Below are 26,731 nucleotides of genomic sequence, written 5' to 3'. Positions count from 1 at the left end.
ATTTTCCATGTTGTTAAAAACACGCAAAAAAGTCAAGGGAAATATCGAAACATGAAGATTATGAGAACATTAAAGGACAGTTGTTTAATTCAATTATTTTGTTTGTTTTTACCTTTTAAAGCAAGACAATCTTAAGAATCTGAGATGTTCCTTTATGTTTAGAATAAAACGGTTGACGTGAGGGCCTGGCCCTGAGTCAATGGTAAAAGTCTACAGATTGCTTGAAAGCCATCGTATCCCAAAATCTTTTCCTCATTCCTATCATTCACTACTTGTTTCAGATCTTCACACCAATCACACATGTTTTAAATCTACACACCATTCACTACTTGTTTCAAATCTTCACACCAATCACACATGTTTTAAATCTACACACCATTCAATACTTGTTTCAGATCTTCACACCAATCACACATGTTTTAAACCTACACATTATTCACTGCTTGTATTAGATCTTCACACCAATCACACATGTTTTAAATCTACACACCATTCACTGCTTGTTTTAGATCTTCACACCAATCACACATGTTTTAAATCTACAAACCATTCACTACTTGTTTCAGATCTTCACACCAATCACACATGTTTTAAATCTACACACCATTCACTACTTGTTTCAGATCTTCACACCAATCACACATGTTTTAAATCTACACACCATTCACTGCTTGTTTCAGACCATCACACCAATCAAACATGTTTTAAATCTACACACCATTCACTGCTTGTTTTAGATCTTCACACCAATCACACATGATTTAAATCTTCAGATCATTCAATGCTTGTTTAAAATCTTCACACAATGCACACATGTGTAAACACTTCCTAACCAACAGATCTTCACACTATTCACACATGTGTAAACACTTCCTATCCAAACAGATTTTCACACTATTCACACATGTGTTAACACTTTTTATCCAAAAAGATCTTCATCTTCATAATGCACCTGTCCTCTTCTATCTCTATGGTTACCTTTCTGTGATGAACTGGCAGCTGAAAATATACAAAATTGCGTTTGTTTAATATACATTTGGTCATTTATCCTTTAATAACCAACTGTGGATTCATTTATTTTAATTGGCATCAATTTAGTGAATTAAGGAAAACATTTTTGTAATTATTTGATTTCATGGTTTGACAAAGTCTGCAAACAAAGCCTATAAAAAATTCTAATTCATTGGACATTTGAATTTGTGGTTCACTTGTACCCATGAAACCCACAATAAATTGGTATTCAACCAATAATAATGAATACACAGTAAGCTCTTTTTCTGGTCTCCAGACTAGTTCCCTGAACTCATAACTAAACATCACATTTTTTTTTTATATAAAATATTGATTGTACTGCTAATTGGAGTCTTAATTCTTAACCAAGGAAGAAATGACATATTGGTCTTTGAACATTTAAATGGAAATTTGTAATAGAAAAATATGAAAGTTCATAATTCTTTCGTTTATTTCATACTGATCAATACTGAAAAGGTACCAGTATTTGTAAACTAAAAACACACTTAATTAAGCACTTAATATGTACAACTTAACAGAGCTTTAAAGATAAGAAAATTGATCTCTATTTACAATTGTTTCTCATCAATTTGTCAAGTAAAAGCTAATTTCTTTTGAAATTCACATAAAAAAATTGCATATTAGTTTCATGTCTTAACACATGAAATTCATGTCATGGCAAATTGGTTTGTTATTTACCTATTGTTGACCATGAAGCTGTTGACTGAGGTTCATTGGACTGAGAATCAAATGTTGGCTGTCTCCTGGCCATACTAACTCGTAACTGGACTCCTTCAAACATAGCTCCATTTACCTACAATTCAAAAAACATTTTTAAACGTTCACAAACATTCTGGCAGATCTATAACAGTAAAGACTGCTAAACAAAAATCAATAGACAGACCTTCAGGTGTTCCCTCAATCTCACCTGGCAGATCTATAACAGTAAAGACTGCTAAACAAAAATCAATAGACAGACCTTCAAGTGTTCCCTCAATCTCACCTGGCAGATCTATAACAGTAAAGACTACTAAACAAAAATCAATAGACAGACCTTCAAGTGTTCCCTCAATCTCACCTGGCAGATCTATAACAGTAAAGACTGCTAAACAAAAATCAATAGACAGACCTTCAAGTGTTCCCTCAATCTCACCTGGCAGATCTATAACAGTAAAGACTACTAAACAAAAATCAATAGACAGACCTTCAAGTGTTCCCTCAATCTCACAATGACAAATCTATTCTGTTCGTTCATATCAACCCAGACATTATTTTTATAATTTAAAAATAAAAATTAATAACTGTTTATCCAAAAATATGCAATTAATCCTTTGACATGCAATGTTAATATGAAATAGTTTTAAATGCTCTATTTAAGTCCTTTTGTGTATGATCATGTGAGTGATATCTATATGCTTGCTACAAAAGCTTTTCAAACCTGACAATAAACCTTCACATTTGTGTAAAAGCTTTTCAAACCTAACAGTATTGCTTCATATAGGCAAATACATTCATATATAACAACAGAGGAAGGAAGAGTCTGATTTAAAAGGAGCCCTTTTAAAGAGTATGACTTCTACACACATTACTATGATAGAAAGGATAGAAAGAAAGAAAGAAAGAAAGAAAGAAAGCTTAAAAGAAAAATAGAAAGTAGCAAACAAAAATGTTTAAAATGTAGTTGAAAATGTAGTAGTCCAGAGTTGATCACACAAATTAGGTATTCACTTTTACCCACCCCTCCACACAACCGTATGGCAATAAAACATGCCATCTATTAGTTGGTTGTTTATAATCTTACCTCAGCTATAGCTTTGTCTGATGCATCCATCGACTCAAAGGTTACAAAACCAACACTGCAAATAACCACAAAAATGTTACATATCTTCATAATTTTGATTTCCAGCAATTCTTGTATTTCAGTGGCTTCCATTGTTAACTTTATAATTTACTAGAACACACCCGTGAAATTGAGGGCATTTAGAGCATGGTTGAAACAGATGTCTCTGGTTGCAAGTATGTTGTAGGATGAATTTTTGTAAAAGATTTAGTGAATGGAGAATTTCAGGAAGGGTATAAAAAACCATGGGTACTGGCACAGGACAATTTTTTCTAGCCCTCTCCCTTTTTTCCAAACTCCGTTATTTTTTTTCTTTCTGTTAGTTTCAATTATTTTTGCGTTTTCTGTATACTATGAACATACATAATTGTTTATTATTAATAAAGTGTATAAAAATTTGCTATATACTATCAATTCAAACTTTATCATCCCTGGCCGTCACTGATATATTAAATAGAGAGTCTTGATATATTATAGTAGTATGATCATAGTATACATGCAAAGAAACACGAAAATAGTTGTCTTTTCCCAAAGTATTTATGAAAATTATGTGTAATTTTAAAACAGTCCTAAACAGAATTCTTGTCTATGACTTAAAAGTCTGTCCAATGACAGAAACAATATCCTGATACCTCTATTTTCATTTTTTCCAAAAAAAAAACCAAACTGAATAATCATTAGAACGGAGGTCAAATGTGACTATGCATGGTACCTATAGGACAAAGAGGCATGATGATCAATCTATTGTGGAAGGGAGGCAAGCAACTCACAAAATGAGGTCTTCTCGTTTATTAGTATAGAATCCATAATTAATTATAACTAAACCACCAATGTGAAGATAATTCTGCCAGTTATTCGTGATACCACAGTGAAACCTAACTTTAACAAACTAACAAAGTAAGTAACACCCTAAGAATTATGTTTTCAGTTAATCTAAGAAAAATGTTCTAACAAAAAAAGTATACATTATATTCAATATCAAAATGTATTTTTTTTCTTTGGATTATTGTTTTATCATAAATCATAGTTCACATTTTGTCATGTCATGGTCTTTTACAGCTAACTGTAAGGTATGGGTTTTGCTCACTGTTGAAGGCTTTAAGATGACCTTTAATTGCTTATATCTACTTTATTTGGATTCTGTAGGATAGTTTTCTCATCGGCAATCAAACCACACCTTCTTAATTTTATACTGGTATTCATATTAATAATAATATTGATAAAATTTGAATTACCTACTTTTTGTCTTTCTTCATTGTGATATGTGAAATGACCTAATGTAAAGGTTACTAAGTTGAAAAACTTTTGTCTTATCTATTTGTCCCTTTTGAACAATAAAATATGTTCTAACTTATGACCTAATTTTTGTCTTTCTCCATGGTAATATGTGTAATGACCTACTTTTTGTCTTTCTCAGTCGTGATATGTGTAATGAACTACTTTTTGTCTTTCTCCATTGTGATATGTGTAATGACCTACTTTTTGTCTTTCTCCATTTTAATATGTGTAATGACCTACTTTTTGTCTTTCTCAGCTGTGATATGTGTAATGACCTACTTTTTGTCTTTCTCAGTTGTGAAAGGTGTAATGACCTACTTTTTGTCTTTCTCCATTGTGATATGTGATATAGTACCAATATCTTTGAAAGCTTTCCTAAGAATGTCTTCTGAGATGCCATTGCCATTAACATATATTGTATGTCCTTTCTTTGGTGGCGGTTCCCTCTCTCTCCCTCCTTCTCGCTCTGAACAAATAAAGTTAGTTTTGAATTTGTTAATTAAGTGATAATCAATTTTTGTGTTAATACATGTAAGAAGAGTAAAAATAATATTTGTTCCTGTTTGAAATTGAAAAAATACATTTAATCTATCAAACAATCTCCTTAAAATGCATTTGTTTGCACCTGTTCTAAGTCAGAAACCTGATGTTCAGTAGTTATTATTTGTTGATTTGGTTCTTTTAAAAGTGTTTCTCTTTTCTCATTTGTAATATAGATTCAGACCGTTTGTTTTCCTGTTTGAATGGTTTGACACAAGCCCTGTATGGTTTGCTGTTTGGTGTGGGCCAAGACTTTCTGTTGCAGACCGTACTTTGACCTATAATGGTTTACTTTTACAAATTGTGACTTGGATGGATAGTGGTCTCATTGGCACTCATACCACATATTCTTATATCTAAAAAAAAAAAAAAAAAAAAAAAAAAAAAAAAGACTGAGTAATGTATTTATATTTTTGAACCATTTCTTATATATATGCATTTAGAATTCAAACTTTGATTATCTATGAAAAATCACAAAATAGCCTCTTTTAGAGATCTCCTTATTGACATTAAGATATAACTTAAGGCCTTACTCTAAAAATGGTGTCTTATACTATATCATAATTCTGTTAGAAATATTTGGGGTTTACAAGGCCTTGAACCATTTCAGTACTGAAAACTATGTATAAACTGGCAGATTTTGGTCAAATATGGATATGACTATGATGTTAGGAGTGACATAACAACTGGGTTGAGTTCAATTTTGTAGCCACCCAGTAGCTGCTATCAATATCTATGTAACAACTAGTCTATAGCTACATGTTCAATAGTCAAAATCTAAATAGCACTACATAGCAGCTACGATATTGAATTCACACCAGATTATATTGTCCTATCAATAGAACTATTATAATTAACATTGAAAAGACTATGTAATTTTACTACTGATAAATATGCAGTTTCAAGGGCCAAATAACAGGCTTTATTATTGCTCAATTATTAATAACTTACCAGTACCTCCACTTACAAAGGTATCATATAGGGGTCTGGCTCTTGGTCTGTTCTTCTAAAATGGAATATACAATTAATTGTCATAGGTGATCACATTTCATAAGATATTTCTCCTCACAAGACAGTGATCTTTTGGAATTTATAAGTGAAGCTTGTCTATTGTTTATAATATTTAAATAATTTTACACTAGATAGTGTGGTGTAAATTGGTTTTATTATGATATCCAGAAAGATAGGAAGGACTTTTTATTATTCTTTTTTATTCCAGGGCCCCCTTTTGACAAGTCCAACTCCTATGATGCCTTGGTGAAACCCTCTTTTTCAAATTCCTTTGATTCCCAACTGATTTTATAAACATATATGGCTCTCATCAATGCTTTTACATCCATTCTAAGGCTACTGTTTAACCTTTAAAATATTTTTTAATTCACTCTTCGTTTTACGGTAAAGACAAACAGTATTGAGATTGGAATAAATCAGATTCATTTTCCTTCTAAAGTTTCTAAACTGTTACTTTGTCAACAATTATAAATATAAATCTGAAACCTTATTACCTCCTTTTCTTCCTCATCCTGGTGTGACAATGCGAATGGTTGAAATCCCACAGCTGGAAGCTTCTCAGAGTCCTGAATAAAAAGACAGATATTGTTTTGTTGAAATGACTTACCACATAAGACTCTTTCTTTTATGATTTTTTTTGTTTCAAACATTTTTCCTTTTATAACTCTTAATTTCATACTGTTACGTTGTATAGTTCAAATTTAAAAAGCAGGACAATCTAGACCTCATTCTGTTTAAATTGTATCTGTATATTGCATAACCTTTCAATAGTTTGTTGCTCATCTATATATTATTACATTCTAGTTAGAAATTGTATTTGACCTATTGATTGATTCAATCATTTATTATGACTACACTAAAAATTTAGATGTCATAAGCCCATAAGTTACAACCAATCTGTCAATGTAAATAAAACGTCACACTTTCCGCTCTTATTATTCCATAGTTAAAAAGTTTATTTTGAAATTTAAAAATAAATCATTAAGTGCATAAGATCTACCCATGATCCCAAATTGTTTCACACTTATCATGACACAGAAACAGCATGCCTAAGTCATGTTTCAACATCTGACATGTCTTGTTGAGGCAAGACAAAAAATTGAAAAATTGACACTCCACTACAAACAAACCCATTCTTATTTCTAATATTTTTGTGAGCCAAATTTTGTTTAGCATATAATATTTTAAATATATAATTGTGTCAAACATCATCCGAATACTGATTGATCAGTGAAGAAAATTTGAAATCTGTAACAAATTATATTATTGAGTTTTGTCCCTTTGTAAGATATACCAATGGTGAGATTTCATATACATTTTTCTCATCTTTTTATATAAGAAATGCATATTTATGAGCTTGCAAGCAAGTAAACACACAATCTGTCTTTCACCTTACCTTTCTCTTTTCAAAGTTCTTTGATCTTTTAAAATTCTGCTTTTCCTGACTTTCTTTTATCTTAATTGCCTTTCAATAAACAAAATTTCTGTTACCAATTTGTGTTAATCATTGTATATCAATATAAATTCAAATCATTGCCTATTGGCATTCTCTATTTTGTTCATTTGTATGTAAATTATATGGTAAAATTGAGAATGGAAATGGGGAATGTATCAAAGAGACAACAACCCGACCATAGAAAAAAAAACAGCGGAAGGTCACCAACAGGTCTTCAATGTAACGAGAAATTCCCGCACCTGGAGGTGTCCTTCATCTGGCCCTTAAACAAATATATACATTTCAAAATATATTATTTTTGGCATACTGCATATTTTGACGTTTTTGTGTGTCTTATTTTTCATTTCAGTGTACATATGTAACCACATATATTTACAAATGTACTTAGACCATACTTTGACCTATAATGGTTTACTTTTACAAATTATGACTTGGATAGAGAGTTGTATAATTGGCACTCATACCACATCTTCTTATATGTATTTGTTTCTTAACTCAAACTTCATAAAATTGTAGTATATGTGAATAATGAACCTGTAACTCAGTGGGTGTCCTTTGAGGCTATATGTATATCATATTTGTTTTTCAATGATTGTTTCATACATAAATCAGGTCATTAGTTTTCATGTTTGAATTTATTTACATTTGACATTTCCTAGTCTTTCATTGCTAACTATGCAATATACATGTAGATTTAGCACATTGTTGAAGGCTCTATTGTGATCGATAGTTGTTATATTGCTTTTCATTTGGTCTCTAGTGAAGAGTTGTCCCATGTAAAATCATACCACATCTTCTTATTTTTTATAGATAATAAGATGGTTTTTAATAACCTACCCCTAACTTCAATAATTTTTTAGCTTGTTGTGTGGCATCTCCTGCATTTTCTGGAGCCGCTACAATGAAACCAAAATGAACAAAAAATGCTTTAGACATGTTAGATATAATTCATTCATTTCTAAGTGAATTTTAAATTTATCTTGATAATGACTATAATTTTTCTTCTACTCTATTTTCCAGAAATTCAATTTTCAAGTGTGCAAATTTTCAAAATATACCATACATTTCAACTGTTTAATGGCAATTTATAACAAGTATAATGTTTCATCCTGACAAAATTTCAGAAGCTGACTTTGGTTATGTTCTATACACAGTTTCAAAAGTTATGGTATATCTTCGACTAACTTTAAACAGGGCCTTTAATTAATCATAATTTTAATATGATTTGGATATTAGGGAATACGTTTATATGATAGTTCGAGAGGGCTTCAAGTAGTGGCTCTTGACATTATGCACCTGGCAAATTTAATTCTCATTCAATGACACAAATATACAATTTTTGGTCGGGTTGTTGTCTCTTTGACACATTCCCCATTTCCATTCTCAATGTTATAATCTATGGGTAATAGAGGTAACAAGTGGGGAAATTAGGTTCATTATATTCAATTTTAATGAATTATAAGGATTTAACACCTTTTTAAAGGAGTCTATTGAATGAATGAATGAATTTTATTTGCAAAAGCATATAGAACATGCTATGGCAATACATAATATATACATAATGTGACAAAAGACTGGTAACAGAGAACAATACAATAATAACATACATAATGTAGCTAACCAATAATATCAGATCTAGCTTTCCATGCACTCTTTAAATAGTTACAGAGCTTAATTGTTAGAGATCTAGAATTAGCTTTCAACAAACAAGATAGTTTAAAAATAGTAGGCCATGAACAATAATAGCGTGGCAAAAACAATATTCTAATTGCCCTATATGCTGGACATACCAATACAAAATGAAATTTGTTCTCAACACATTGCATATTACAACATATGTAAAGACGCATTTCTCTCGGTATATCAGAGAAGCGACCAACTTCAACATTAAGTTTCAATGTACCACTTCGTAGTTTTGTAAGAATGTTACTATTATTAATGTAGCCAAAATAATTTTCAAGACAAAAATCAAACTTTATGCTACTATACACACTTATTGTTGTATAAACAGGACCAAGTCACTCACAAACATATGGTCCAAGGACACAGTTATCGTCCTTTGGTTTTCGTTGTCTACGAATATAGTCCCTAGTGTAAACAGTGTATAAATTGCATGTTTTATTTGATACACTTTCCCAATTTAATTTATTTCTTGATATTAAATGCATGAAATATTAAGTAGGGGGTGTAATTACATGTCAAAAAAATTGAGGTGCTGAATCTTTATGTTAAGTAGTGAATTGGTCCAGTTCTAAAAGGTCAAATTATATCTCGTCTGAAGCTGTCAAACTGAATTTTACACCCCCTTAATACAGAACTGTCAATACTTTGAGTTAGAGCTGGTAGAAGTTTCTATAATTTTGATATTATTTATCTCACTGGTAGTACACTTCACTGTAAAAATCTTTTTGAGAAAGAGCGGGTGCGATTTTTTTAATTTGAATTTATTGTCTAAAAGAAATGCACTACGAAATAACTGTGTTCTCGGGCCATATCATAAAGGTCCTTCCTTTATTTGTTTAAGAATGAATTGGCTAAGTTTATTCACCAATAAATTCCTTTAAATAGGTGTTTAATCCTGTATGACTACGTAGTCTTAGTACAATATTCACCAAAAAACTTAAACAAATACGGAGATTCTAAAGTTCTCAGGTTGCTCTAAATTTCAATGATTTTATTCTTCTTCGAAATAAATACCTCGTTTTGTTGGTGCATTGATTGGTTGTTCTTTCTCTGGTTTTGGTGCTCTAGCAGCTAATAACGCTTTTTTCTGAAAATAATTAAGGGTATACATGTACAAAAATGTATAATGATTGTATAAAATTGTCTGCGCAACATTTGCTAATTAGGTTTTTTATTTGTTGCACATGCACTCAAAATGGCAAAATGATTAACTCTGGTTGATGTTGAAGTAATAAATGCTCTCATATTAATCATTTAAAACTGGTTTATTACTGTTTTGGACCCCATTGGCAAAACATGGTTGATTCTGTTCCACCATCTAAGGTTATTTAATAGCCGGATTCATCTGTAGTTTGCCAATATCGATGTATTTTATAACTTACAAATGATTTACAGAGAGCAGTTTAGTTCATAAAGATGATATCATTTTAAGTTTTGTGTGTACATCCAACATGGCAGCCATTATGGTTTCAGTGGTTGACATGTAGGATGTACACACTATATTTAAAATGATCTTTATGCTTTCTGTAAATTATTTGTAAGTTATGAAATAAATTGATAATATACCATTATTTAATAATCAATGTTTAAAAATCACCAATATTTGCTAATATTAAAATTTCAAGTGTTTTTCGGTCATTACAAGTGTTCAACAGATAATAACAGATAATAACGGTGTAGTTCAGTCATTCATGTAACCCTTTAGGTGAAGGATATGCCAAAGATAGTACATATGTAAAGCCCCAGTCACACACTAGACCACGATCACGTTCACATCACGCTCACCATGATCTTAAATAAATTGCTTCTACAACGATCCAGCTACGATTATACCACATTCTCACCACGCTTATTTCTACGATTATCATGATCTTACTACCACTGTGCTTAAACAGCCGTGGGTAACTTAAGTTACCCACAGCCCAAGATGGCGGACTCTAAACTCGTTGAGATGATAGTTGATATGAAATCTACTTTTTGCAACGTTTTTCATGATCTATGTAAATATTGATAGGATTTTAGAATAAAGAAATCACTTACCATCACTACAAATTTGTTAATTTTGACTTCACTTAAGAGTAAGGCCAACTTTAAAAAAATGCATAAGATGTCCGTAACTTATAAGTAAAAAATAATCAGACTGCCCGTAACTTTATTTTTGAATGTGGGTAACTTTTTATTCAAAATTGTAAGATTAACAATTTCAACACTTAAAGGACAATAAACACTATCAAACCCCTTAATTATTACATAGATTTATACAATAACGATATGCTACAAACTAAACAAGAGAAAAAAGCAAACCAGAGTGTCACGGATTTTCAGTAAAAAAAAAAAAAAATTTTCCCGGGATAAACGTGATCTGACAGTACGGCAAAAATTATCTAACATTCTTCTATCTTTAAAGATTGTTCACTGATGAGTCCTGGGCCAGTGTAGCCGCAGAAAAAAAATGATATCCTTTCCTTTAAATAATTTCTGAATTGTTAGCCAAAAAAGTATGATATCTTCACTATTATTATTCTATGTATTTCTGCTAAGGATTGACCTCCGAACTTGTTCCCTAAGGTGATTTTCATATGTTCACTATTAATGTAATTTCTACAGTTGGTAATGGTGAGACTTATAACCTGCATGTCATGATTTATCATCTAAAACTTTAACAGCTAACAATCTATAAAGCCAGTAGAATGTAAGATACATGAATTTTGCAGTACAATGTTCTGCATAAGAAAATGCCTACAGGTACCAAGTTAGGAAAATGGCAGTTGTTATCCATCTGGTTGAGTTTTGGATTTTTCCATTTGATAAGGGACTTTCCTTTTTGAATTTTCTTCAGAGTTCAGTATTTTTTTAATTTTACTTTTTCATGCCTGTACCAAGGCAGGAATATGACCGTTGTTTTCCATTCGTTTGGTGTGTTAATTTGATCTTTTGGCTTTGCCATTCCATAAAGGGCTTCCTGCTTAAATATTCATAGGAGTTCGGTATTTTTGTTATTTATCATTTCTTTTTTAAAATAATTACATCCACGAAGAAAGATTCTTCGAAAGTTACTGACATCATGCTAAAGTTACGGACATCTCTATTGGTATATAAGGAAAAAAGTTACGGACAAGTTGTTTCGAAGTTACGGACATCATAAGTGTTTTGGCAAATCGTGCTGTAATTGTTTATTTGGTAGTAACAACCCACGTTTTACATTGCAGAGTTTCCCTTAAAGATTTATATAACTTTTTAATTACTGAACATTTTTTTTGCATTCATTGTATTGTAATTATATAGGAGCAAACTTCCTAACCGAAGCCAGGCGGCTCCATCTTGGGCTGTGGGTAACTTAAGTTAAGTTACCCACGGCCGTTTAAGCACAGTGACTACACTCATCAGGTTCTTGCTACAACTATACCACAAATTATTCAATTGCAACACGATCTTACCAAGCTTCAACTGTGCTTATAGCACGTTCTTTTCACGATTATACTTCGTTTATACCGTGATCTTATCATGCTTACTTCAGCAATAACATCAACATCCAGTTCCATATAAATACTTTTTCATTCGTTATATTTTGGATTTATACTTTGATTTCTGGGAATCATTAGTCATGCCACTAACATCTACCTGAACATATGGGTGTGGTGGTAGGAGAAATGTAGAGGCAGAGGAGCTCTGACAGCAACTAATCTTGTTCTATCCGAGATGTAAGACTGAGCAGTCCAACCTGAATCACAACCTGATTTCTGGTCCATTAAGCTCAAATGATGATATCTTAGTGAATGATAGCATGGATGACACAGATGTGTCAAGCATGGTTGAGCCGTTGGAAAAAAAGGACAAAAGGTCCAAATTTATACAAACAAACTAAACCTGGACAGCTTTCAAGTGAAAATGACAATGAGCATGATGGTTGAAGTATGAACGTCAGACAGAGACAGGGGTACTTCTTGTACAAGTAATTTTTATTTAATTGAGGAAACGAAAAAAGTCATCCTATCTTCTTTTTTGAATTCTTGGGATTTCTTTGCTCTAATAGAATTTTAAATTGTATGCCTTTTGCAGATGTCTTTGTATTACTAATCATTTAAGCGTAATTTCATGGACAATGAAAATTTGTGTTTGTTATCTTTAGAACAGAGCTCATTTACAAGCTGCCAAGGAGCAATATTTGAAGGCCTTGTGCAAACACTTAGGAACTTTGAGCAATCAGTTTCTTTGTTGAATTAATGAGATGAAACATTGAACTCTAATAAAAAATTATGAGCTAACCTGGGGAAAATCATTAAAACATGATTTTAAATCTCAAAACTTGAGAATTTTTGTGGGATTGTAAGAAAAATTTACTTCTACAAGTGAATTTTTGAGAAAATTAAGGGGAGATTATTTATAAACATCATATTAAATTAACTTATATGTGTGTATATATATTTTTTTACTTCTAGAAGTAAATTAAAATTACTTGTACAAGTAATAATCCTGACTACACATAGTCAGGTCACAAAAAGAGTGTAATGAGGACGGCATGGGCATGCTAGAATTGGTCTATGGTCTTGAACAGCAATGTGTAAATGTGGTATAGTGTAGTGGGAGCGTAGATGGGTCACGGTGAGTATGTGATGCTCATAGTGAGGATGTAGTAACTTTGCTGTGAGATAGTAGCAGTCTCTCTGAATAGAATAATGCTTTAGCTACGCACTCACTACAATGGTACAGCGACCTTTGCTATCTTACCACGACTTGCCTCGATCGCAAAAGGATTGTTTTAAACATGTTCAAATTTGGCCACACTAATCATGATCTGGAGGACCTCACCACAACTGTATTATCACCTAACTGCTACCTCAATCGTTCAAATTTGCATTTTTTTCACAGATCGTAGTGAGATTGTGGCCTATAGTCATGCTAGTGTGACTGAGGTATTAGATATTTCTGATATTAATTATCAACATGATCAAGGACACATTAATAAGAAATGTAAATTACTATAAAAACAAATTATCAAAAAGATAAATAATGGTAAAAATTCTGTATTCTGTAGGTGTCGCTGTTGACACTGGATTGTCTCCCTTGTAATTTTTGAAATCTCGCGTGTATATATAAATCACTCTGGTAAACCACTCACTTGTACTTTAAAATATATAATTTTAGGTGGCAACTGCGCTTAACATCATTTGACAAAATTTAAAAATATATACATTTATTAATTAAGGGAAAAAATTATTTAAAAATAAAAAAAAAAAAAAAAAATATTATTTCATTAATCAAAACGGCGCGACTCGCAAATAAAGTCACCCAACAAACGCATTAGTATTTCATTAGAGACGGATACACTGTCGTTTTTTTCCATTGACAATAAAAGTTCCAAATCAATATGCAACGATCCTGTGTTAAAGTATATCTCATATGGTAAAAAGATGGTTCAGCCTTGGTCGTTTCGGCCAAAAAGTGGGAAAACACGAAACAGTTTGTTCGGTTATTTTTTGGTTGTTTTTTTTAAGCATGATCTCAAATTTTAACCTTTTTTCTTAATTTTGCATATTTCTGTTTGAGAATTTCTTCTTCTTCTGTCAATGTTGGTGGAAAAATAATGTGAACCATTCTGTATTCTGTATTTCAAAACCGTAATCAAAAGTGAATATCGCAAAATATCAGCTCTCGTATGTTGAAGGTAAAAAACGTCCATAAAGGGAGAACTTCATTTAAAAAACATTTATCAGGGAAACAATTGTTTTTTGAAATTTTGGAAATTGTTGAATGTTTGAAAACAATGTATTTTTGAAATTTTAAATTTAAGAAACCTTTTAGAGAGTATTATTTTTTTTGGCTTCATTCTTTGGAATAATTTCGTTGTAGAAATTAAAGGTCCCTTCATACTGGACTCACCAAATACCACAAAACAAGTCAAGTAGTACAGTGAGTACACGTAAAAATATTTAAAAGAGAATCAAACCGTATGGCCGTATGAAAAAAAACTGAATTTTAGGTAATTATGTTACATTTCAACAGAGACATATAATTGTATTATATGTCTCTGATTTCAAGAATTTACATTTTTCTTAGAAAAGTACGACTCTGAAAACAAAATGTCACACCTACTAACATGAAGGAAACAACTGTTAAAACAGTGTACATTCACGAATCACATCTGTATCTGTCTGCCTCTTTCTTGACATATAATTATATACTTCTTCTATATTTAAAATGCAGCTGGGAAATGTAGGATTCTGCATTTGTATCGCAGTGTCAAATGTTTAAGTATCATCCATATTTCATCCGTTTCGAATACACCTTAATTATCACTAATCCCGGCTGACCAAGCCTCATGAACTTTTGACGAATAAAACAATCACTTTTCCATTGTGGTGTCAGATTTTTTTTATGACGTCAAAATTTTACGGGAACCTGTGTGATATCCAGTAATGGTGGACTTTTAGCAATTAGGTGTATACTCATGCATATTTTGTCATGATAGGGATTTTCATGGTTAGTTGGGCCAGGGTTTGGATAGGGGCATATTTTCATTATGGAGGTAACAATGGTGTGAAACATAGAGGAATCCATCATTAAAACAGAGCAGTTGCTTGGAAACATGCATAGGATGGGGGTCTCATTGGGGGGTACCGATCCCGGATCCCCCTTACTGTTTTGTTAGATTCCCGTATCCCGCTTACACTATGTGCGTAAGCAATTCTCATTTTTTTGTCATTTCCCGGGTCCCGCAAGACCTCATTTCCCGTTTTCACGACACAATAAGTTGACTTTCACGTTTCACGCTTACAAAATATCGGCAATCCCGCATCACGCTTAGACCCCAATGAGACCCACTAGGATTTCCAAAACTTTCATACTATTTTCACCTCTTTGTGAAGCCATACTATTGGATTGCCGAAGTCTGTCTTCTATGTCAATATCTATTAATAACACTGGTGCCTTGAAAACTATTTTGATTTTAACCTATAAATTTATCATGTTTATGTAAACAAAAAAATGGTCTCGTATTAACAAAACAATTAAATCACTATCATTTGCTTTTACACTACATGCACTCATTTACATCCAATATTCTCAAGCAAAAAACAGTTATCTGAATGAAAACAGGGTGGAATGAAATTACGCTTACAGTAAGACATCAATTACAATATGAAGAACAGTGGGTTGTTACAAATTTTTTACAACTTATGATTTTGAAAATACTAATTACATAATTATATAATTGGCATACAAGAACTTCTATAGCTGCCAACCATATATTTTATTTATTAATATAATACATGTATATGAAAAGTAAAATGTACTTGCCATCAACTATCCTTAATATTGTTTGTGGTAATATATATTGTCCATTGTCTATTACCAAGTCAGGAATATGACAGTTGTTATCCATTCGTTTGATGTGTTTGGACTTTTGATTTTGCCTTTTGATTTTTGATTTTCCTTTTTAAATTTTCCTCGGAGTTCAGTATTTTTGTGTTTTTACCTTTTAACTCTTGTGTTTTTAGTTTTATTGCTGGATCATAGAGCCCCTAGAGATAAGACAGTACCAAACTTATGATTTCTAGCAAAACAAATAAAGCTACAGCATTGTCTGCAGCAATGTTTACTAGGAAATTAGTTTTTTTTTATAAACTTTACCGGTATATGATACATGAGGGGGGATAGGAGGGGTCCTGATCCCGAAATCCCAGACTTAAAAACACGAAATCCCGAGATCCCGATTTTAAATAAATTATATCCCAACATCCCGAAATTCGAAAAAAAAGAATTCCCGTATCCTGAAAGGGTCAATCACGAAATCCCGAGCTTAAAAACATCCAATCCTGGAGTACTGATAAAAGTCCTATCCACCCTCTGACATGCATGATGACATTCTATATTGCATCTTTAAATTTTATAATGTTTTATCATTGTTCTTTATTTTTAGTATTCCCATCTGATTTGAATTACACAGCTGTAAGAAAAATGAAGTTTTCTGTGCAGAATGTGAAGAATGGTTGTCGTCTAGGGCTTATCACAGATCTAGGAAAGAATGGAAGTAAAAGTATAGAAACTCCTATGTGTATGTTATATACCAGAGGGGGTAAGTTGTTTATTATGGAACTGAGAATAAGCAAAGTTATAAAAAATAAGAAATTTTCAGAAACCTTTATTGTTAGTGTTTTGTATCATGGAAATGAAAAGTATGTTTTAAGGACAATATTTCTGTTATAATAAAATTATTATTCCATTTTAATAACTGATTTATAAACTTGTTTATATTTTTATTTAAGACTTCTAGCCTACCACTAATAAAAATTGTATGCTACACACTCTTATGTTTTTTAGTTCCAACATGTATAATTCACTGTGATTTCAATTCTCATTTAATCTTATCCAATAGTTTACATTCATTTCAGTGGCATATTGTCACATACCAATTGTCATTTACATTGTTTTATATGTTTTCATATTTTTAGGCAATGCTCCTCATTTGACGTTAGACGTTTTAAAGAAGATACAGAGAGTTCCTCCCATTGCTCACATGTATTTAAGTTCTCTGTAAGTCAAAGAAACAAGTAATTATAACATTGAGAATGAAAATGGTGAATATGTCAAAGAGACAGCAACTGGACCAAATAGCAGAAAATAACAGAAGACCACCAAGCGGTTCAATGCTGAGAGAAAATCCTGCACGGTGTGTGTGCTTCAGCTAGCCCCTTAAAAAAAATGTGTACTTGTTCAGTGATAATGGATGTCATACTTAACTCCAAAATATACTTTACTTAACTCCAAAATATACTTTCCCTATATCTGAAGCCAATGTAGAAAAAACAAACACACAGCAATACGCACAGTAAAATTCGGTCCAACAGAAGTCAGATTTTTGTTTTTAAATTTCATTGTATTTATTTAAAACCTTTACTTTTTGAAATAACATGTTTTATTTGCATATTTTATTAGAAAAAGCATTGTTTGGTTTTGTGCTATAAACCGGTACATTAAGATTCAATTTCATGATTTTACAATGTGATTATATAAATCATGAATTAGTTATACTACTTAACAATTGAATAAACAGAGTTGTGTCCCATGATCCATAATGTTCACTTTTTCATTCATGCCCTTAAAGATATTTAGCCTGTCAATGTTGTTTAAAACTAACACCATCATTATGGATTGTTTATGTTTTTTCCTCCAGGGCAGAACATAGTGAAGCTGTGTCACAGTTTAAGGAAGGAATTGCCAATTTTTGTGGCATGCAGGTAAGAATATTTTTTAAATGTGAGTTCAACACAGGTAAAATAGATATGTCTGTAAAAATCAGTAATACTTCCCTATTATATGGAAGACTTACTGACATATAGTACCACAGTGTGACTTTAAATGTCCAGTGTTTCCAATGCGTAATAGGTTTGTATCAACCCGTAAAACATATTAGCATATAAAGGCACATCTAATTTTCATGGAGATTGTTTATCCCTTTTTCTTCAGTCATGGTTCATTGACTTTAAATCTTTGCATAACTTACATGTTAAAGTATTGCTATTCTTATTTCAATATTTGCATTATCAAAATAACAAATAGGCAAACCATATATCTATGTTAACAGTTTGTATATCAATATCTATATAACCTTTAATGACATGAACTAATCCATTGATAAAAAGTGCCCAACAACAGGATTGCAAAACTGTGGAGTAAAAATCTGAACAGGTTTTATAAACTTGATTTTAGATTCTTTCAGCAACACATCCATTTATTTTTATTAATTGGCCTATGTTTAAAGATGATATAGGAGAAATATTTTGTTTCTGTATGAATAACACGAGTTATACATATGCTGAAATTTAAGAAATTTTATGAAATGTATATATGTATAAAATAATTATTTATTTTATGAAAGGATTATGCAGTTTACTGTTCATTACATGACCCAGCTACAGAGGTACCTTCGGGATACAATGAAAAATCAGGAACAGCGATCTGGACAAAGGGAGGGAAGTATAAGGTATAGCCTTTTCACCTTTGATACTATTTTTGGACGTTTTTATAAGCAGAATATTATTTTCAAAAGTTTTATATAGCTGAAATTTATTTTGTGTTATTTTCAAATGTTTCCTTCTGATATTAGTATTTTGGTATATTGCTGGTATACCAGACAAAAAGTTAAAATAATGTATTGATAACAAAATTAGGCTAATAAATAAAAATCATCTTGTTACTTGGATTATTAGGAAGAAAAGCATGTGTGTCAGGCTTAAATTAAAATATTGTTTGTTTGCCCTTTACCGACCGACCCTATAAATTCGTTCCGCCTGAAAATATTTTATTTGTATTTACCAGCAAGATTTTATTTTATTTTATTTTTTCGTTCCTACCAAAAATCTTATATTTGTATTTCCCGCTCAAAACTTTTTTCCTGGAATCCTCGGGTTTTATCTTTAACGTATAAGGTCCAGTCCGTTTGGTATCACCTGAGCGTTTGACATGAACACTTGCATTTGAAGTTTCAAAGCATTTGTTTGAAATCGATTTTGAACGCTTCCTGAAATCATGATATGACGTACGTTACTCTGTACCTTTATACTTAAAGTGCAGGATTCATTTACAAAAAAAGTTCGTTTGATACAAAATTATTAACGTGTGTACAAACTAATTTGTAAACGGACGTTGTATTCTATGTAGGGATGGCCTTTTGTGATCCGCAGATCAGGATGATTATGCTAAAGATGCCGCTATATTATTTATATCTGACATGAACCAAAAGTGACAAAAACCTGTAAAGTGGAGAATATCTGGCAGTAAAATCGCCAAGTTTTCCATACAGATCATTTATTTTAAAATGCAATGTAAAATAAGTGACAATTGAGTTTTAAGTCTTGTAACATTTTTATTGGAAACTATTAAAGTCATGCACAATTTTTTTTACACTCTATGGACTTTTTCTACTAGTAATGTATGTCTACCAGTACAAAATTATCTCTTACAGAAAACCTTTAGGCAAGCGTACAAGGTACGTACAGAAGTACAGAATATAAGTGCAAGTTCAAACTCTTCAAAGTTCCAGGCATATAAATGTTGAAGATATGCGGCACAGCTCTATATTTTGATAATTGAAAACTAAATAGTAGTGCATAAGAATTAGCTTCACGTTCTACATGATATTTTTTTTCAAAACTAATAGTCCCAGAAAACTTATTTGTAAAAACAAAACAGACAAAAAAGACGTTATGCAGATTTTGTATCTACATGATCTATGAAATAAAATATTTTACCTACCTGCCTACCCATGACAAATAATATACCGAGCCAATTTATTTTTTTGGGGGAAAAAATAAAATAATTTACCTACCTACCTACCCTGTTTCAAAACATAGGGTCGGAAAAGGGCAAACAAACAATATTTTAATTTAGGCCTCATTTACATAAACAAGACATTAACCCAACAACACACAAAAACAATGGAAACAAAAGACATTAACCCATCAACACACAAAAACAATGGAAACAAAAGACTTCATCCCAACAACCCACAAAAACACATAAAAACAATGGAATCAAAAGACATCATCCCAATAACACAAAAACAATGGAAACAAAAAACATTAAAAAATTAGAAATAGCATCGTTGGGTATCTTTCGGTAATGATAACAATTGTGATTTGTGTGATTTATTTATTTTGGCCACAATATATGATTTAAATACTAACTTACATGAAAATGTTTAATGAAAAGGCTATATTAGGTTAATTATGTATTTAAAATGATGGATTACTTACAATAATATATTATATTTCTCCTCTCTTTTGTTTTTGTATTAAATTTCTAATTGTACTATATTGAAGAATTAAATAGACACTGTTATTTTTAATAGTTTTAGTGAGCATCAGATAAAAAATTACAATAAATGTGTACTGTAAATTCAGTAAATTATTGTGTGCATTTATTATTGCGAATTGGTAATTTTAGACTAAAATTGGATTTTAATTGTTGCAATATAGAGAAAAATCCTGTTTAATTCATATAAAAAAAATCAAAAGCAGGAGGCAGGCTCCAGCTAATCCATAAACAAAAATGTGTTCAATTAAAATAATAGGGGTCACACTAAAACCTGAGACATATTAATGAACTAAAATTTATACAAAACTAACAAACGTCAGAGGCTCCTGACTTGGGACAGGCCCAAAATTGCATCAAGGTTTAACATGTTTTGTGAGATCTCAACCCTCACCTTATACATCTAGCCAATGTAGAACCATTTTTTAATGTTTTTTAAGCTGTATAAGTGAGACATAGATATAGTTACTGATGTATCAGATGAAGAACCTTTACACATGTTACTATTGTTTTAAAACATTTTTATTGTAAAGTTAGATGTCAACCACTTTATGCAAATCCAGGAAGCATTTCAACCTGATATCTGTGAAGCATTGTATGATGGGGATACAAATAAAGATTCTACTCGCAAACGATTACTGAAAGCAATGGATAGAACTTTGAACTATCTTGATGAAATTCAGGATAAATGGAAAAGCTCTCAGGTTTGTGTGTCACTTTAAGTCTTTTAGAGTAACTGTCTGGCAACTAGTAAAATTAAGAATGGAAATGGGGAATGTGTCAAAGAGAAAACCTGACCATAGAGCAGACAAGTATTTACTGGTACCTTCTGTTACCTTGACACATACATTTTTTTGTCAAACTTTGTTTACTTTCTCTTTGCTTTGGGCGAAGGGAATTATTATCGAGAGTGTTCATTATTTTAAAAAATATTATTTTAGAAATAAATAACTAAGGCATCATATATGGCTGTATTGAAATATATAAATATATTTAAATTTTTGAATTTACAGTTGTTTTATTTCAAAAACCTTCTCAAAACTGTATAAATCCCTTTAACAATGTGTAAAAAGAATCAATGGAAATTACTTCTTACTATATGATACTACATAGTATATCAAGCATTTACAATGCGATACGGGCTTTGCTCATTGTTTAAGGCCGTACATGACCTATAGATGTTAATTTGTGTCATTTTGGTCTCTTGTGGAGAGTTCTCTCATTGGCAATCATACCACATCTTCTCCATTTTATTTAGCTTTTATTAATACAATTTGTTAACTTTTGATACAGAAGTTACAGAAGACAGCACTGTTTGGAGTTATAGAGGGAGGATTTAGTGTACAAGAAAGACAGAAGTCTGCACATGAAACTGTTACTAGAAATGTAGATGGTGAGCTTGTCTTATTTTACTTGCAACTTCTACTCTAAGAGTGATAAAGATGATAGAAAGAAAAAAAACAGTAGTAAACAAAAAAGCATTTTTATACCAAAAAAACCAACAACATTCATATTGGTTTTCAAATAAAAAAACTTACTATACAGTTTATACCCTTATCTCAACCAGAATCTGACCAGTTGGAAATTTACAGTGCTAAAAGTTTCTGACATATTGCTTAATGTTGTTAAATGTCTATAGCTGAGTGAAAAAGTATTTTTGTTCATTTAGTAAAGTTTACAAATGAAATAATATATGTATAAGTGATGAGCAAATTTCTTGCAATTTCCTCTCTGTGTCAATATATAAATCTGAAGCTTACACTGAAGCAGAAAATGTTTGGGTGAACTCTGGTAATTTTCACCTATTGTTTCATCTGACCAATACTGATATAATTATTAAGTTGCCTAGCTTAAATTCATATTTAACTGACCTGTTGCAGAAAAAACTTTAACCCAATGGCATGAGTATAGGATTGATTGAGGTTTGCATGTCATGATGACTTGGTTGTATAAATTTGTATCTTTAAATCATTTCTGTTTGGGGGGGGGGGGGGGGGTAAAACATGGAGTCAGGCTAGAAATGTCCATCAGAATAATATACATGATATAGACAATGTATGAAGTGGATTCATGTGAATAATATTAACAGATGAAATTTAAAAGATATTTGCCATAACATTTAAGATGTATGTAAATCACTTGAATAAGATATGAAAACTGACGTAACTTAAAAACTTTATTTTGAATATTCGCCATTGGTAAAATGTCAGTTGCTGCATTATGAATTTCTTTTTAAAGAGTGAGTATTTCTTTAACAGGTTTTGTACTAGCAGGATTTCATAACAATGGACCAAAAACAGAAACGTTTGACTTCAGCCAAGTAACAGAAATTTGTCAGAAAACAATGGTAAGTTTAACATCAAAACAAGTACTGTAAATTCAGAAATTATTGCGATGTTTTAATTATTGCGAAAATTGCGACATGGTTAAAATCGCAATAATTTAAACTCGCATTTTGAAATTTAGTATATGACTTCAATAGGATTTTTCTCAATATCGCAAAAAATGAAAGTGCATATTAGTCTAGAATGACAAAATCGCAATAATAAATGCAGAATTTACAGTAGTTCAAATCAAAGAATATTTGATATAAGTTACTGGGGATCATTCAAAGTCTTATCTGACTCTCTGAAACATCTATGTTAAAATGTTAATTGAATGAATTTCTACAGCGACAACCTTAATGGAATATATCATACTAACAAAATACTCCCAAGAATCTGTATTTTGATTGGAAGAGAACTTGTTGACATAATCTGCATCAGAGAAAGGACCATTTGTTATTATGGTATTCTATTTAGATAATCAGCAGTATTTATTCTATTTAAAACAAGAATAAGGACGGATGCTCCATCTGCACTGTCATTTTCTATGTTCAGTGGACCCTGAAAATTGGGTTAAATCTCTAATGTGGCATTTAAATTAGAAAGATCATATCATAAGGTACATGTATACAAAGTTTCAAGTTGATTGGACTTCAACTTCATCAAAAACTACCTCTACCAAACACTTTAACCTGAAGCTGGAGGGACGAACGGACACCAGACGGACTGACGAACGAACAGACAGACGAACTGACAGACTAAAGGACTCACAAACCAGAAAAAATAATGCCCATAAATGGGGCATAAAAATAATTATGAAAAGCGCAAAAATTAAAACTATTAAATAACATTCTTCCTTTTATAATAAATTTCAATGTTTGATTATTTCAAATAAAGTATGAAGTAATTCACAATTTCAAGAATGTATCAAAAATTTGCTCAACTGAAACAATTAGTAAAATTTAAAATACAATATGGTTGCTTGTAAATTTACTTTCATTTTGGACTCTTTTGGGTGGTTATCTTATTGGCAGTCATATCACATCTCTTTATTTTATATTGATATTACAGGAATGTTTACCAGAGAACAAACCCAGACTAATGCAGAATGCCTGGAGACCAGATAAAGTCATGGAAGGAATAGCATTGGGGATAGACATGTTTGATAGTTCATATCCTTTATAAAAAATTATCAAAGTGTTTATTTTCTAAATGGAAATGTTCATTATTATTAAATTCCTGCTGTTTTATTTTTTAAATTTTAAAAGGAGTTTTTTCGTAAACTTGTGCTATACCTATATATTATAGGTAGAATTCAAAATTGAACAAATACATTATACATTCTCATGTTTATGAATATTAGTAGACATATAGGGTCAGTAAATGTTGAAATTGGAATTATTTAACAATGTTTATCACACAATTACATGCATGCATGTTGTTGGAATTTTCCTAATTTGCAATTCAGATTTTGCCTCAAAAATACAAAATACAATGTAGTAAAATTTTCCTGATTTTGGTACCATCTGTATTTTAACTTATGTCATATACACAATAGTCATTATAAATGGTTTTAATCAGATATTCAACACAAATACAATTTATGTCCATTGGTGGCTGTTGTCTGCTCTATTGTCGGGTTGTTGTCTCTTTGACACATTCCCTATTTGTGTTGTGTCTTTGACACATTCCCCATTTCCATTCTTAATTTTATGAACCAAAGATATGTAAGAATGGGAAACAGATTCTTAAAACTAATTTTGTTCAGAAGCATTCAGTTTATGTAACATGAGAGTTTTTCAAAGGTACACTGAAATTTTAAAGAAAAAATGCTCATATATTGAATTGCTGCACTAGAATTAATGGATATGTTTGAAATTTTGGTGCATTATTTTTTCCACTTGAAAAAAATTTCAGCAAAATGTACAACTATGTTTAATCGATATATGTTGTTACTTCTAAAGTTCACCTTCTTATATGAAAACCTTGTGTTATTTTCTTTCTAGCTCTATATTTGGTTGTGTTACATGTATAGGGTTTTTGTATCTCATATTCTGTACCCCACTGTCCCCACATCTTTTCCATTTTTACTCTCACTTGAAGATACACAATAAGGAAGATATAATTTATGCTTAAGATGTTATTAATGAATCTAAAACATTATCAACAAGGTACTATTAACTGAGATTACCAATGGGTGATTCATGTAACATATTTCCTTAAATTATACCTTCATTATCTTAATATACCTTAACTAAAGATCAGATATCCTTACATTGTTACTGAGAGAGGATGTGGTTTAGTGTTTAGATTCAATATATGTGCCAGTACTGAAGAACAGAAGGGCAATGGAGACCATCTTCTTGGATTTCAAATTAATCTTGCTGACAAAAAGTAAGCTAACTGAGTAATTAGTCAACCTGATATCTAAAACGTTGACTATAACAGATTTGACATAATTTTTATATAATTTTTTACGAAATATTTTCAATACATTGTACTTTGACTTGTTGAAAATAGTTATGAGAAATTTTAAGTATCCGCACAATTTACAGAAATAATTTCATTGGAAACATATAAGTTCCACAAGCACTAATTTTGATCAAGACGCTTGAATTCTCCTTACTATATGATTAGAACATTAATCTGATTCATGAGACTCCCACAAAACAGGAGGGTTGGCAGTTTCTGAATTACAACTTGGTAATTGAACAGCCAAAAAAGTTTTAATAAATACCTTACATTTTGAATATTGTGTTTATTTCAGATATGTAGATGACTTTGGACCGTTGTTAGAAGGTTGCACATGTTATGCCTGTCAGAACTTTACAAGATCTTATATCAACCATTTACTGAACACATCAGAACTATTATCATCAGTTTTACTTATGATGTAAGTCATTTAAAATTTTGTGTTTATGGAAATATTTAAGCTGAATTAGGGTTCATAATACACATAAGACAAACAAAAAAAACGCAATAATTAAAACTCGCATTCTGTAATATTTCAACTGAATTAAGCAGGATTTTTCTCAAAATCGTAAAAATTAAAATCGCATTCAAGTGTAAAATGACAAAATCGCAATAATAAATGCATGCAATAATTTCTGAATTTACAGTAAGTTCCAAATACAATTAAGGGTATAGAATATTTTTTCAAATAGGAACCGATATTATGGCATGTTTATAACAAAGTTTCAAGGATAAATTCTGTTATGCAGGTTTAGATCAATGATGTCCTAAATATCAAATATGAAAAATAATCATGTTTTTTTTTTAGATCAGCTAGCAAGAAACATAAGGTCATTTTAAGAAAATACTGTGACATACCAGTAGTACATTTACTGTTACTTAACCTTAACATCACACATCAAGGGCTGTTCCAGAAAATATTTATCATACAGTTAGAATGATTTATTATTTATTACTCTTCTTTCCAAAATACAAACATACAAGACTTTTTTTATAATCAGCAATTTATCTTGAACTGTACAGTTTACTATTGGAGATGTTTTGGTTTTTGTTTCTTTTTATAACGTATTGAATTCTTTCTGTTTCAGCCACAACTTCCATCATTATTTTGAATTCTTCCATCAGATCAGACAATGTTTACAGGATGGAAGCTTTGATAAACTGAACAGTCTCATACAAAACCAGAAGCCAGTAGACAGCTTTGATAAACTGAACAGTCTTATACCAATACAGAAGCCAGAAGACAGCTGACACATCATTTAATAAATTAAAAAAACTTAACAGATTTTTTATTGTTTAGCCTGC

General features: G+C 31.2%; 2 protein-coding genes across 3 annotated transcripts; one reads left to right on the top strand and one right to left on the bottom strand.

Moving 5' to 3' along the window:
* Nucleotides 1-728: 728 nt before the first annotated feature.
* LOC134708314 (negative elongation factor E-like) lies at nt 729-14,486 on the bottom strand. Its single transcript, XM_063568755.1, has 10 exons — nt 14,334-14,486; nt 9,834-9,906; nt 7,974-8,032; nt 7,077-7,145; nt 6,175-6,246; nt 5,621-5,675; nt 4,448-4,595; nt 2,813-2,867; nt 1,711-1,825; nt 729-999 (listed from the first exon to the last, which is right to left on the bottom strand). The coding sequence occupies exons 1-10, from the start codon at nt 14,412-14,414 to the stop codon at nt 920-922; spliced, it is 807 nt and encodes a 268-aa protein (XP_063424825.1). The 5' UTR covers nt 14,415-14,486; the 3' UTR covers nt 729-919.
* Nucleotides 14,487-14,637: 151 nt separating this feature from the next.
* On the top strand, nt 14,638-26,707 carry LOC134708313 (queuine tRNA-ribosyltransferase accessory subunit 2-like). Of its 2 annotated transcripts, none has more exons than XM_063568753.1 (12): nt 14,638-14,729; nt 16,738-16,893; nt 17,270-17,351; nt 17,992-18,055; nt 18,697-18,801; nt 21,164-21,334; nt 21,924-22,023; nt 22,889-22,977; nt 24,026-24,134; nt 25,228-25,348; nt 25,722-25,847; nt 26,515-26,707. In XM_063568753.1, the coding sequence occupies exons 2-12, from the start codon at nt 16,776-16,778 to the stop codon at nt 26,675-26,677; spliced, it is 1,248 nt and encodes a 415-aa protein (XP_063424823.1). In that variant the 5' UTR covers nt 14,638-14,729; nt 16,738-16,775; the 3' UTR covers nt 26,678-26,707. The 2 variants fall into 2 exon arrangements, with proteins under 2 accessions (XP_063424823.1, XP_063424824.1); XM_063568754.1 differs by lacking the exon at nt 14,638-14,729 and adding an exon at nt 14,738-14,799.
* The last annotated feature ends 24 nt before the right edge of the window (nt 26,708-26,731 follow it).

The sequence above is a fragment of the Mytilus trossulus genome, chromosome 2 (genome assembly GCF_036588685.1).
Source record: "Mytilus trossulus isolate FHL-02 chromosome 2, PNRI_Mtr1.1.1.hap1, whole genome shotgun sequence".
In the NCBI taxonomy this organism is placed as follows: domain Eukaryota; kingdom Metazoa; phylum Mollusca; class Bivalvia; order Mytilida; family Mytilidae; genus Mytilus; species Mytilus trossulus.
Note: the sequence above shows the minus strand (reverse complement) of the source record. Positions and strands in the feature narration are given on the sequence as shown.